At 39.9% G+C, this 13,502-nt stretch overlaps 1 protein-coding gene across 2 annotated transcripts in view; it reads right to left on the minus strand.

Moving 5' to 3' along the window:
• STXBP3 (syntaxin binding protein 3) overlaps positions 1–9,760 on the minus strand; it is a 51,474-nt gene extending 41,714 nt beyond the window's left edge. The window contains exon 1 of one of the 2 annotated variants that reach the window (XM_032422197.1): positions 9,605–9,760. In XM_032422197.1, coding sequence (XP_032278088.1) covers positions 9,605–9,653 — 49 coding nt within the window. In that variant the 5' untranslated portion in view covers positions 9,654–9,760. The remainder of the gene's footprint in view (positions 1–9,604) is intronic. The other variant, XM_032422188.1, reaches the window with a different exon arrangement.
• Positions 9,761–13,502: the final 3,742 nt, after the last annotated feature.

Below are 13,502 nucleotides of genomic sequence, written 5' to 3' on the forward strand. Positions count from 1 at the left end.
TCATAGTCTTTGGATATTTCCTCCATCCCCCAGATCCAATAATCAGACAGTGTTGATTGTTCTTTCTGGTGACGGCCACTATCCCCAACATTGCCTTGATTCTCATCATCTCTCACACCTACCTGGATTTCCTGCTTTCTACCTCCAACCCCTTTGCCATTTCAATCCATTTTTTCACACTGCTGTCAGTTATCTTCCTGAAGCACAATTTGTTTATATCAAAGCCCACCTCGAGATTCCTTCAAGTGCTCACTCCTGCCTACAAAATAAAATCTAGATTTTACTATTCAACATCCTCTACCAAGTAGCCTCTGACTACTCTCTAAGTTGATCTTCCACCAGTCCAAATGCTAGCCAAATAACGACTTCTTAATACCAACTACTCTGCTTTGCTCATTCTTTCTCCTAAATGCAAAAGGAAATGGATTTAAAACTAATACCAAAGAGGAAATGAAAACATCGAAGGGAAAAATGAGAGTAGAGCTAACTTAGTGTACAGCATCAGCAATGTGGAAGGTATACTTGCACAACTCTCTTAAATCACACAGAAACTATTAATAAACCTGGCGACAATACAAGCGAAACTGGTTTGTCTGGAAAATAGGAAATCATCTATTAATAACAGTTGTTGTTTTCTTTTAAGATTTTATTTATTTATTTGACAGAGACCCAGCGAGAGAGGGAACACAAGCAGGGAGAGTTGGAGAGGGAGAAGCAGGCTTCCCGCTGAGCAGGGCTCGATCCCAGGACCCCGGGATCATGACCTGAGCCAAAGGCAGACGCTTAACGACTGAGCCACCCAGGCGCCCCTAAATAACAGTTTTAATGGAAACCAAAAAGCCTAGCAATGTGTAAATCATAAAGAAGGAAGTAAGAGGGGAAAAATACCAGTACTTACAACAATCTCAACATGGATCTGGAAAAGGTACCCTTCTCTCCTTATCTGCTCTTATCTAAATCCAGGTCTCAAATTCAGCTCCCTTTTCTGTGATTTATACGTATGTATCTCCACCTGCTCACTAGATACCGCAGCTTTCACTTAACACTATGTTCTAAATCTAAACTATTTTTTTCCCTCCAAAACTGTTCCTTCTCTTTCCCTTTACCAATAAACAGCATCAGGTCTCCTAGACCTGAATCCTACTCTAGGATGACTCTCCCCCAGCTTAAATCCTATTTATTCTATCTCCAGAATCTTTCTCATACTCTCCATCCATCTTCTATCTCCTTTGCCACATTTTGGCCTTCTTTCTTGGACAAACACCATAACAGTACCAGTCTCTTTGCCTCCCACTCCAATTTATCACCCAAGTGCACATCCTCTTCTAACGTCTATGAGGTTTTTTTCTAATAATCAAATTATTACAAAAATGGAATCAACACATATATATTACTCCGTCACCTGCTTTTCACTAAATATACATTACAGATACCCTTTATACAGAATATAAGCACATAGATACAAATCTTCTCTTTGATAGCTATATTACATTCCTTAGTACAGGTACACCATAACTTATTCAATTATTCTCCTATATGACAAGTAGTCATCCTGTTTCCATTTTTGCCACATTATATAATGTTGCAATGAAGATCTTTATACACCTTTTTTTTTTTTTAACACTTTATTTATTTGAGGGCGCCTCAGTCAGTTAAGCATATGCCTTCAGCTCAGGTCATGATTCCAGGGTCCTGGGATTGAGTCCCACACTGGGCTCCTTGCTCGCCGAGGAGTCTGCTTCTCCCTCTACCCCTCCCTCTGCTGTGCGCGTTCTCTCTCTCTAATAAATAAAATCTTTTTTAAAAAAGACTTTGAGAGAGAGAGAGAGAGGAGAGAGAGAAAGAGAGTCCATGTACTAGAAGGGGGAGGAGCAGAGGGACAAGCAGACTCTCTGCTGAGCACAGAGACCATCTCAGGGCTCCATCCCACAACCCCGAGATCATGACCCAAGCCGAAGTCAGATGCTTAACCAACTGAGCCACCCAGGCACCCCTATACATATATCTTTATTTACCATTACTTTTATTTCTGAAGGCGAAGTTCCCGTAAGTGAGATTGCTGGCATCAAAAGATACGTGTCTCTTATTTTACTGTATGTTGCCAAATGCTTTCTCAAAAGTTTTTAACCATTCACATTCCCACCAGCAAGCTTCCCAATTACAGCATATCAATCTGATGGGTCAAAAAAAGGAACTAGTCTTGATTTGCATTTCCACGAAAAAACAATCATTCAATGTCCTAATCTGCAAATCAACTGTTTCCATCCTTTATTGCTCTATTGAGTCATTATCTTCTATTTATCAATTTGCAGAAACTCTGTATATTAACCCTTTCTTCCTATGTGTGGTCAATATTTTCTTCAAATCTATAGGTTTAGCTGGTGTCTTCTACCATATAGGAATTTACAATTTTTATTTAATCAAGTCTTTTTTTTAAAAAAAATGGGATTTGGGTTACCAGTTAGTTTTTTCAAAAGTCTAACTCCTGCTAGCCTATATTTTCTTCACATTTTGTTGTTTTACTTTTTACACTTTAGATCTCTAATACATATGGAATTCATTTTAACTTGCTAAAGCTGGACTAAAATCATGCCTAAGCAAATAACAAGGAGCAAAGAATCATGCTAAGCAGATGTCAGAGCAAAATGCCTTCAAAGACACAAATGATTTGTAAAATGTCATTAGACAATGAAAACCTAATAATAAATATTTATGACCTAAACAAAACAACACAAAAGAAAAACTATGGCATAAGAGAAAACTATGAGGAATGCAAGTTGTCAGGATGCCTGGGTGGCTCAGTTGGTTAAACGTCTGACTGCCTTCAGCTCAGGTCATGATCCTGGGGTCCTGGAATCGAGCCCCGAATGGGGCTCCCTGCTCAGTGGGGAGCCTGTTTCTCCCTCTGCCTGCCACTACCCCTGCTTGTGCGCATGCTCTTTCTCTCTCTCTGACAAATAAATCTTTAAAAAAAAAAAAAAAGGAATGCAAGTGGAAATAAAGAAAATATAACAAAATGAAGATCTAAAAATGGAATCATAAAGAATTCAAGCTGAAAAATCTTAAAGAACATGTAATCCAAACTCCTCATTCTTTAGGCTGGGAAAGGTAAGTATAATCTGGAGTGGAAACCAAGTCTTCTAACTCTTAGTCCAATGAGGAGAAATAATAAACTAGTCTTTTATAAGTAATGCATAATGACAATGTGTTTGAAAAATCAAAAAGCCAAGAGTCAAAAGCAGACTTGTAGGCCATAAAGAAATGTACATTCTCAGAAAACTTATACGTGTTACTAAATTCCTAATTAGGATTCCAGCAGATTCTGCTGACCTGTGGCCCAAGTTATTTAGTGAACAGGTAAGAATTTTTTTTTTTTAAAGTAGGCTCCAGGCCCAGCATGGAACCCAACGCAGGGCTTGAACTCATGACCCTGAGATGAAGACCTGAGCTGAGATCAAGAGTCAGATCTTAACTGAATGAGCCACCCAGGCATCCCAGGTAAGAATCTTTATAAAGGTAAATCCAGGGGCCTGGGGCAGGAACAAATGCAATACTCATTCTTAGTCAGCTGAATAAAACAGACTGAACTGCACATGGGAAAAACCACTTAGGGCTTTCAAGGTACACTGTTTAAAAACCGTATGAAAGTAGAACATATGAAAACTGAGGACTACTTTAAGACCAACTAAATGTATACAAAGGCAAATATCAAAGTGCTAATATTTCTAGGTAGCGACTTAGTAATTTCTGTATTTATTTCTGTAAAGAAAACACTTAACAGTGTAAGGTCTGGAGGGTTTCTCTCTTAAATATAAAGGTGTAAAAATAAAAAGCTACTGTTAACAAAATTATTTAATGGCAATATAAGTCAGAATAGTAATTATTCTGGGGAAGAGGGTAGGATTTGGACTGGGAAGGGTTATGGGGTACTTGGAAACATTCTCTATCTTGATCTAGGTGGTAGTTATGTGGATAAAAATTCATCCAGCTGTATACTTAGTATTAGCACACTTTACCATATGCTTAATGAAATCTTAGAGTCATTTCCCTTCAAAACAAAAATAAGAAAACAACTTCCTTTCAGCATTGTTTCAACAGAATCTCAAAAATGCTAGTGATTTTTTTTTTTTTGCTAATGACTGATATTTGAGAGAAAAAAAACTTTCCTTTTTAATGGTTCTTCACTATGTCTAAACTATTTAGCTCCAACCTACCTTTTAGTCTTCATCACCCTATTCCTTGCAAAAGGAATTGTTGCCTCTCCCATAAAAATTGTACTTTTTTGGGGCACCTGGGTGGTTCAGTCATTAAGCATCTGCCTTCGGCTCAGGTCATGATCCTGGGGTCCTGGGATCGAGCCCCGCATCGGGTTCCCTGCTCAGCGGGAAGCCCGCTTCTCCCTCTCCCTCTGCCTACTGCTTGTGTTCCCTCTCTCGCTCTCTCTGTGTCAAATAAATAAATAAAATCTTTAAAAAAAAAAAATTGTACTTTTTCATGTTGGGCCATGGTTCAGATTTCCCTCTGTCTGGCAAAATCCTACTATATTTCAATTGTGGAGTCTTCCTTGATCGACTTCCAGAGAGGAAATGATTCCTTTTTTTTCCTCTTCTCCCACGAAACCTTTTTGCACTAATATAGCACGTGCTACTTGTGTGCCATCACCTCCCACTGAACTGTGAATTCCAGGAAGTCAAGATATATGCACCTAAAATAGTGTGCAGCATAGATACTCAATTAATACTGATTAATATATGACTGTGCAAATATCCAAAAATTAAAAGAATAAAATTTTGCTTGATAAGATAAACTTAAAATGACCAGAATGAAAATATACATAAAACAAAAACAATTGATTAAAACAGAAATATATTTTATACGTGCTTACATTTGCATGGAAAACTTGTAGAAGAATTTGTAAGAAACCTAAGAGTGGCTGTATCTGGAAAGGGAGGCTGGGACAATCTTCTGCTATCAAAATTTTTTTGCCACATTAAGGTATTTAGACACTTAAAAATGTTAATAGCAAAGATTAAGAAATAGCATGGAAAATGCTATGTCAGTGTTAGGTATTTAAAAAAAGGAAGTCACTGATATCACAAATTCTTTTATGTTGTGACTTAAAACATCTATTAGATTTGCATATAAATGTTATGTTGTTTTCCTAAGGGATAAATAGAGGTTTTAGGCTGATCTTTGAAAATATTTCTCTGTAAAAAACATTTTGTGTGTGTGGATAATTTTTACTAGTAATAAATTAAAAGATAATTTTGAAATATAAAAAAATAAATAAAATAAAAAAAGGAAGTCACAGAACGACGAATAAGAAAAAATATATCTGTAGCTATATAAGGACTAAAAGGAAAATGTGAAAAAGGGGAAAAGCTTATGATTAAACGTGTAAAGACCTGGCTTAAATACATTCTGATTACTTTTATTTGTAATTTTTCTAGATCAACTTTCTCTTAACATTTCCTATAAAATAAGTGCTATGAATCACAGACATCAGACTACTATTTACAGACAAGAAAAAAAGACTGCGTTAAGGAAAAAAAATGCCACAGGTGGCTTAAGCTTGCTTGGAGGTTGATTTAATTACTCTTGTTTTGCTGTGGTTTTTTTTGCTGCTTTATTTTTTAAATAAACTTCATCAAATTTTTATTTAAAACCTTTTATCAGGGGGCGCCTGGGTGGCTCAGTCGTTAAGCGTCTGCCTTCGGCTCAGGTCATGATCCCAGGGTCCTGGGATCAAGCCCCGCATCGGGCTCCCAGCTCCGCGGAAGGCCTGCTTCTCCCTCTCCCACTCCCCCCTGCTTGTGTTCCCTCTCTTGCTGTATCTATCTCTGTCAAATGAATAAATAAAAGCTTAATAAATAAATAAATAAAACCTTTTATCAGTGATATTTTTGCTACTGCTTTCCTGTAGCAAAAAGTTTCAAATGAGCAATACCAAGCACCAGAAACTTTAACTGATTTTAAGTACGGGTATTAGTTTTGTAAATAAATATAGCCTTTGCACTCAAAATAGTAAAGCCTTTTTTAAAAAAAGTGTTTTTAAGACAGTCCCTAAAGGCTGATCCCTTCTCATGGTTTCGGTCTCAGCTCAAATGTCACCTACTCAGAGAAACCTTTCCTGATCCATCTAGTTAAAGTAGTCCCCCGCATATATAGATCACAAACTGAAATGATGTTTATTTTTTGTTTACATTTTTATTTCTTATTATTCCCTACTTGAATGCAAGCTTCGAGAAGGCTGGGAGCTTGTCTGCCTTCTATTGCTGTATTCCCATAGGAATTCAGTAGTATTTATTGAATAAATGGGAAAAACTTTGGGTAGCAAAAAATGGAGAAAATTATAAAGCTAATCTACTGTTTACTGTTAACAAGCATTTGCATTTTGCTAGAGCCTGTTTGGAATTTAAAGCTCTGAAAGACACAATAGTGGACCCAACTTTAAAAAGCTTATCAAGACACATTAGGCAGTAGTGAAAAGTGCCATTTGAGAAGGATAAACCAAATGCTACAGAAATATAAGAGGCTGGGTTAAAATAAGAAGCCATTATGGAGAGGGCGCCTGGGTGGCTCAGTTGGTTAAGCGACTGCCTTCAGCTCAGGTCATGATCCTGGAGTCCCGGGATCGAGTCCCGCATCGGGCTCCCTGCTTGGCAGGGAGTCTGCTTCTCCCTCTGACCCTCCCCCCTCTCATGTTTTCTCTCTCTCAAATAAATAAATAAAATCTTTAAAAAAAAAGAAGCCATTATGGAGATAGTAGCCCCATCTGAGCCAAGACTTGAAGGCTAGCTAAAATTTGGATAGGTGAAGAACAGGCATAAGGGGGAGCATTCCAGACCGAAATTGCCATAAAGATGGGAGAAGATTTCAAGAAGAGTCAACAGTATAGACTAGTTGAACATCAAGAGCATACAAGGGAAAGGTAAATAAGGTAGGTTAAGGTCAGGTTATAAGTCTTCAAAAGCAGACTAAGTATTTGAAATCATCTCTAGACAACAGGAGAGGTCTCTCTCCGCAGGTCTTCAAGCAGGAGATCAGCATGATCACAGCACTGCACTGTTACAAGAATTCTGGCAGCTATTGGCCAGATAGACTGAGAACAAGGGCTTGGAGGGTTAGTTAGGAGGCAGAGGCTATTGCAAAAGACTGGGCATAAGATAAGCCTCTGAACTAAGGTTTAAATTAAACATTATAGAAAATCACAGACACGTGACACGTTAACTCTGCAGCCAGAAAGATCTGGGTGTGAATACTAAGTCTATATTTAATAGCTCTATCAGGTTTCTAAAAAATAGCTTTATTGAGATATAATTTGTATACCATATAATTCACCCAAAGTATACAATTAAATAGCTTTTAGTATATTCAGAGTTGTGCATCCACCACCATAATCAATTTTAGAACCTTTTCATTACTCCAAAAGGAAACCATCCCCTTAGCCATCATCCCTGAGTCTCCCCATCTTCTCCTCCCCCCAGACATACACAGCTGCTAATCTACTTTCTGTCTCTATATATTTCTCAATTATGGACATTTAATGTAAATGGAGTTATACAACATGTGGTTATTTGTGCATGGCTTCTTTCATCCGGCACAACTTTTTCAAGATTCCTCAATATTGCCGCATCTATCAGTACTTCATTTCTTTTTATTGCCTAATAGTCCTTGTCATTTACCTATTCATCAATCCATAGGTATTTGGGTTGTTTGATTTTTTTTGGCTATTATGAATAATACAGCTATGGTAATAGCTGTATCAGTTTTAACATATATGAAATAAAGATAGTAATTCTTACCAAATTTTAATAGATGTAAAGAATAATGCCTGGCACAGAATAAATGTTCAAGAAATAGTAGTTTCCTTCTCCCTACATTTTGGGTAAATTGAAGGTTAAGTTATTTAGCTTTCTACCATGACCTAACTGTATTATCTTCAATCTAACAAAACCCTTCCCTAGTCAAATGTAGGATTCCCCTACCTCTCAGGAGATTCCTTCATCATTTCTTAAAGACTCTATCATCTTTTGCTAACAGAACTCAGAGTCCCTCTTCTGTCTCTCTCTCTACTTTACTACCTATATGCTGAATGAATGTCATCTTGTTTTTTAGTTATGTTTCTATTTATACAAAGATTCAAAGAACTATTTTTTAACCCTGATATCTCTTTCCTTCCTTTCAGTCTCCCGTCTTATCTTACACTCCATCTGACATCCTGGTGCAATCTCAAGTTAACAGCACTAGACGGAAATTTTGTTATCTCTAAACTCTCCCTCTTGCCCAGTTTCCACACTATCAAAACTGATGTTACTATCATTAACTGTTTTTTTCTTATAAATGCTGATGTTAAGGAGCATATATATCTTGGAAATTATTTATACAATGCAATTCACTACCCATTTTCTTATAAATGCACTTACATACCATTGTGATTGAAAAATATTACCAAATCTTAAGTCACCCATGCAAATCTTAAAAAACAGAATGCCAAACTTATAATTATCAAATTTTTAAAAACATGTTACCATAACTTATTTTCCCCCTTCTATGATACGGTCGTTTTTAGTATCTAGTATGTTCAGCAATATGCCAGTTACTGATTTGGTTTTAATTTTACACAAGGAACACTGTAAGTCCCAGAATTTTGTTAACTCAAGTCACTTCTATCCTTTGCTTAACAAGCCAGAGTCAGAAATACTAATTAGATGTTACTCCCTTTTCCACTACTAGGCCATAATTAATTTGAACTCAGCAAGCCCAACAATGATGGTTCCTCCTGTTTGGTGGTTTCATTCCTTCTCTAACCTGGCAGACCTCGGTTTGGAGCGATTTTTATGAAATCGTAGATGATAAGGCAGAAGAGCAAACATCAGTAACTAACAAGCAGTAAGTAGTACAGTCCTAACAGCAGGGAGTGGCCCGGAGAGTGTAGAGAGAGAAGTGAAGGTACAGCTTTTGTCCCGAGATTTAATCATTCAAATGGTTCTTTCTCAAGAACTGTTTAGAAAGTGGGCTCCTCTAGGAATACAGGAATAAGGATCTATTTAACAGAAAGGTTTTGTTTTCCTTTTAGAGGACACCGAAAAGTGTAGTTATAAAACCCTGCTTGGTACTAAAACGAAGATGCAGAATAAGCAGTCTTGGGAAACAAGTGTGGGGAGAAGGGGAGGGGCGGGTTACAGAAACAGTGCACAGATTGTCCGGGGTGGAGAGACATCACCGACTGGTGGGGCTCCGGGCGGAGCCGAGGAGCGTAGGGAGCACCGCCGAAGACAGGCACAAGGGCCGCGGGAGAAAAAGCCAGGCTAGGGGCCGCTCACCCAGGGCGGGGCCTCGGGGCCCTAGCCAGGCCGAGGCGAGGGGGTGCCCCAGGAGAGGAGGAAGGCCACTTGCTCCCGCACCCTGCCCATCCCCGGTGCTGGCAAGAAAGAGGGGTGGTAAGGAAAGCAAGAAAAAGTCCTAACAGGGACGCAGGTCCCAAAGCAACAAGTGCCCGCGGCGGCTCCCCAAGAGACTGCTGGTCCGGGGCAGGAAAGCAAGGCACGGTGCGGCGGCCTCCTGGCCTTCCCTCTCTCAGCCCCTGCCCCACCGCACTCACTCTGCCACACGACGCTCTTCAGCCCCCGTTCCGTGACCGGCGGCGCCATCTTCTCAACACTGCAGAAGAGCAGCGGCCGCCTCCCACCCGCAACCTACTTTAGCAGGGAGAAAGAAGCTCGGGTGGCTCCGCCCCCACTCAGAGGCCGCGCCCTCCGGTGACGACACGCTCGACTGCGAGGGGATTCCCGCCCACCCCTGGACGGAGGCTGCGCAGTGAGGGCGGAATCTGCCTGGGCAGTCGTGCGCCCCCTAACGGAAGGCTCGGTCAAGCAGAAGTTCGTCGACCTGTGAGGTCAAAAAGCGCAATGGTGCCTGTGGGTTGAGCGGTAACGCGATGTTAAGAAATTCCGAATTCAAGCATACAGTACTTGAAGAAGTACTTCCTTCTCTTTGCAAAAGAAGTCTTCACTTTGCGAAGCCATTCATAATACACTCAGTAGCCAGCTCAACTATCGAATAGAAAATTTATCCCTTAAAGGTTTTTTTATTCATTTTTCGAGGACATAATAATTGTAGAGAACTCTGAGGTCCCCTCCTGTGTGCCCCGAACTATGCAAGACTTTCAGGGCACTCAAATAAATGAAAGACCCACTTCTGAAGAATTTTAAATCTCCTTTGAGATCTCCATTCCTGGCATGTTGAAGGTAGTCAAAAGTTGATTGAAAAAGTAAATGCCTTGGGATGCTTGGGTGGTTTAGTAGGTCAAGCCTCTGTCTTGGGCTCAGGTCATGATCTTAGGGTCCTGGGATCGAGTTCCACTTCCCCTGTGTGTGTGCGCATTCGTGCTCTCTCACTAACAAGTAAGGGAAAAAAAAATTTTTTTAAAGAAATTTTTGGCACTGAGGTATTTCCTGAGAGGGTTCTTTTGAGGTGAAATCAAAGTAATCAATCACAAAATAAATCAGTTTAGTTGCTGAGAGCCCCATCTGTGACATAGCCATCATATACATTCAGAAAGTAGACTTTCCTGCAGATTTGCAAAGAACAAATAGTCTTAATAGGAAAGTGGAAATGGTTAGTTACTATACTCGTAATAATAATGGCTAATATTTACTAGTGCTATTATATGCAAGGTATCATGGTAAGTGGATCATCTCACTGATCCTCAAAGCAACCCTTAAAGACAAAGAAACTGATTCTCAGCTTGTGGTGGAGTGAGGACTAGGATAAAGCATAAGTTACACAGAAAGCAATAGAGTAGTCTATGGGATAATTTGCAATATATGCTCTGTAGGAGAGAAAAGGAGAATGAAGAATAAAAGCAGCCATAAAATGGGTTCAAGCACAACCTGTGGCATTAATGGTTTTTCCATTCATGGCTTATATGGGAATGGAAGCTGGAACCCTGGCCTCTTAAACCTACATTAAATGGACTCAGCTGCTCAAATCTTAAACAAATGAACACATTATTTCCCTCTCCCTCTTCAATTGAAAATCAGATTCTGCTTAGTATAGGAGGTGGGGCCCCAACCCATAAGAAGAAGACATGACAGTGCAGACTCACCCTTCTGAAATGGAGCTCCTTACCCTAAAGAGTCAAACCAAGACAGAGGAATGAGGTGGGTGAAGTGCCTCCAGGTGCCAGGGAATGACACAGAAAGGCCCTCTGGGCTTGGAAGTTTGACTTGGATCACATGGGATACAGCTGTGGCTCATGCCCCTGAAGGCTAGATTCCAAGGTGGCAGTGTGTTATAGTGGAACAAATGTGTGCCTTAGCTTCACAAAGATACAGGTCCACAACCTAAAATCCTGGCTCTGCCTCTTAGTAGCAGTGTGACTTCAAACACTTCAGTTTCATTGCATTTATGTGTTAACTATGATAAAACCTCATACCGCCCAACAAGATGAAAACACTGATTGCCATTTTACAGATGTGAAAACTGAGATTCAGAAGTTAAATAAATCATGTAAGACGTTGGAATGGCTCCAAGACCATTGCCCTTTCCGTTGTAGCATATTGCATACCCTCCCTTGCTCCACTAATTTTGTATAACCTCCCTGAGCTGTCTGTCTCTTCTAGTTTGTTTGCCTAGGCAAATTGAACAAGGAATTTGAGTCTCCTGAACATGACATGGCAGAATGTAAGGTAAAATCCAACAACACTGGTCAGAGGCAAAACATCTGCCTATGATGTTGGGAAAGAATTTGAAAAAAGAAAACTAATCAAAATAACCAAAAGCTCTTAAGTTAGGGCAGATCACTCACTCACCATCTTATTCCCAGGTCTTCTTCATTAATAACTGATGACGTAATCATGATAATCCAGAGAAATAGTCTCCATAAAAATATCATGGATTAGTAGGTCTCATCAATGCTACATATTTACTTGGCCCCTTGAGAATTTTGTTTCAACTGGTTAGCTGTGTAAACATGAGTGAGTTACTTGACCTTTCTGAGTCTCATATTTCTTATCTGTATAAAAGAATAATATTATCTAGCTCATAAAGTAGTTCTGAGAATGAACTGAGTATGTGGAAATCACCTAGAAGCACATGTGCTACATCCATGTTTTGGTTTTATGTTCACCCAGTGTCGACCATCTTGTCTTCTGTGGAATTCTGACCAAAACAGCCCAGCCTCAGATGCCTAGGTAAAGTAAATGGTCATTTCATTTTCTGTCTTCATAAGGTATAGGTGTACTGGTCCCAGCTCCCTAGTGTCCTAGAACCAGGGATTCTGACCTTCATTTGGCCTTAGCCCTTGGCTCTTTGGCCATTCCAGTCAGCCATGGACACAGCTCTATTTGGAGAGAACACCTGCTGGCAAGTGGGCTCAGCACAGTCTCACATGGGCCCTGCACCACAGCCCAGAACGCTGCCCCAGTTCATGGTTGCCCTCACATGGCATGGACCCACTCTGAACCTCATAGAGCCCTCCAGATCTTCTCACCAATCTTTCCTCACATGTCACAGCCCTCTATCTTCTGTTAAATTAAACAAAGAGGCCATTAAACTGAGGTGGTTCTAATGTCTTAGCAGCCTGTGTAAGCAAACCAAAACCTAAGCCTATAGTGTCTCAAGGTTAAGAAATCAAAATCTGGGGCTCCTGGGTGGCTCGGTTAAGCATCTGCCTTCAGCTTATGTCATGATCCCAGGGTCCTGGGATCAAGCCCCGCGTCAGGCTCCCTGCTTAACAGGAGAGTCTGCTTCTTGCTTTCCCTCCCCCTACTTGTGCTCACGCTTGCTCTCTCTCTCTCTCTCTCTCTCTCAAATAAATAAATAAAGTCTTAAGAAAAAAAAATCAGAATCTAAGGACAACCAAACAGCCAAATAGGCTTTCTCAAATATGGAAACCCCTTAAGCTATAGCCAATCAAATAATATCCTTGCTTTCCTTCTATCTCTTCTTTATGAAGGTCTTTCCTTGAGATCCTGACAGTAGAGTGCTCCTAACCACTTCAGGTTTGGTGCTACTAAATTAGAATCAGGTTCTGTTCAAACTCTTAAAATGTTTAATATGCCCCAGTTTATCTTTTAACACTTCTTAGCCTAAAATTTTGCTTCAGGGAAGAGGTCACCAATGCAAACCTTTTAAGTTTCTCAAACCTGGCCATGTGTCACTTGGCAAGTTTGTTAAAACTAGATTCCCAAGCCTGGTCCCAGATGTACTGAATTAGAATCTCCAGAGGTGATGTCTGGAAATCCCTATTAAGCAATGAGTTCTCCAAGTGATGTAGATGCACCTAGTTCAGCTCCTGTTCATATACTGGTGTTTAAGAACAAAAGTGAATTAAACTCAGCCCTACTCTGTGGTGCTCTCTGATGCAACAAACTCTGTTTTTCCTACTCACACTATTTTTTAAAAAGATTTAATTAATTTATTTATTGGACAGAGAAAGAGAGACAGCATAAGCAGGAGGAGCAACAGAGGGAGAGGAAGAAACAGGCTCCCGTGCT

This window comes from Phoca vitulina, unplaced genomic scaffold (assembly GCF_004348235.1).
Source record: "Phoca vitulina isolate PV1807 unplaced genomic scaffold, GSC_HSeal_1.0 scaffold2, whole genome shotgun sequence".
In the NCBI taxonomy this organism is placed as follows: domain Eukaryota; kingdom Metazoa; phylum Chordata; class Mammalia; order Carnivora; family Phocidae; genus Phoca; species Phoca vitulina.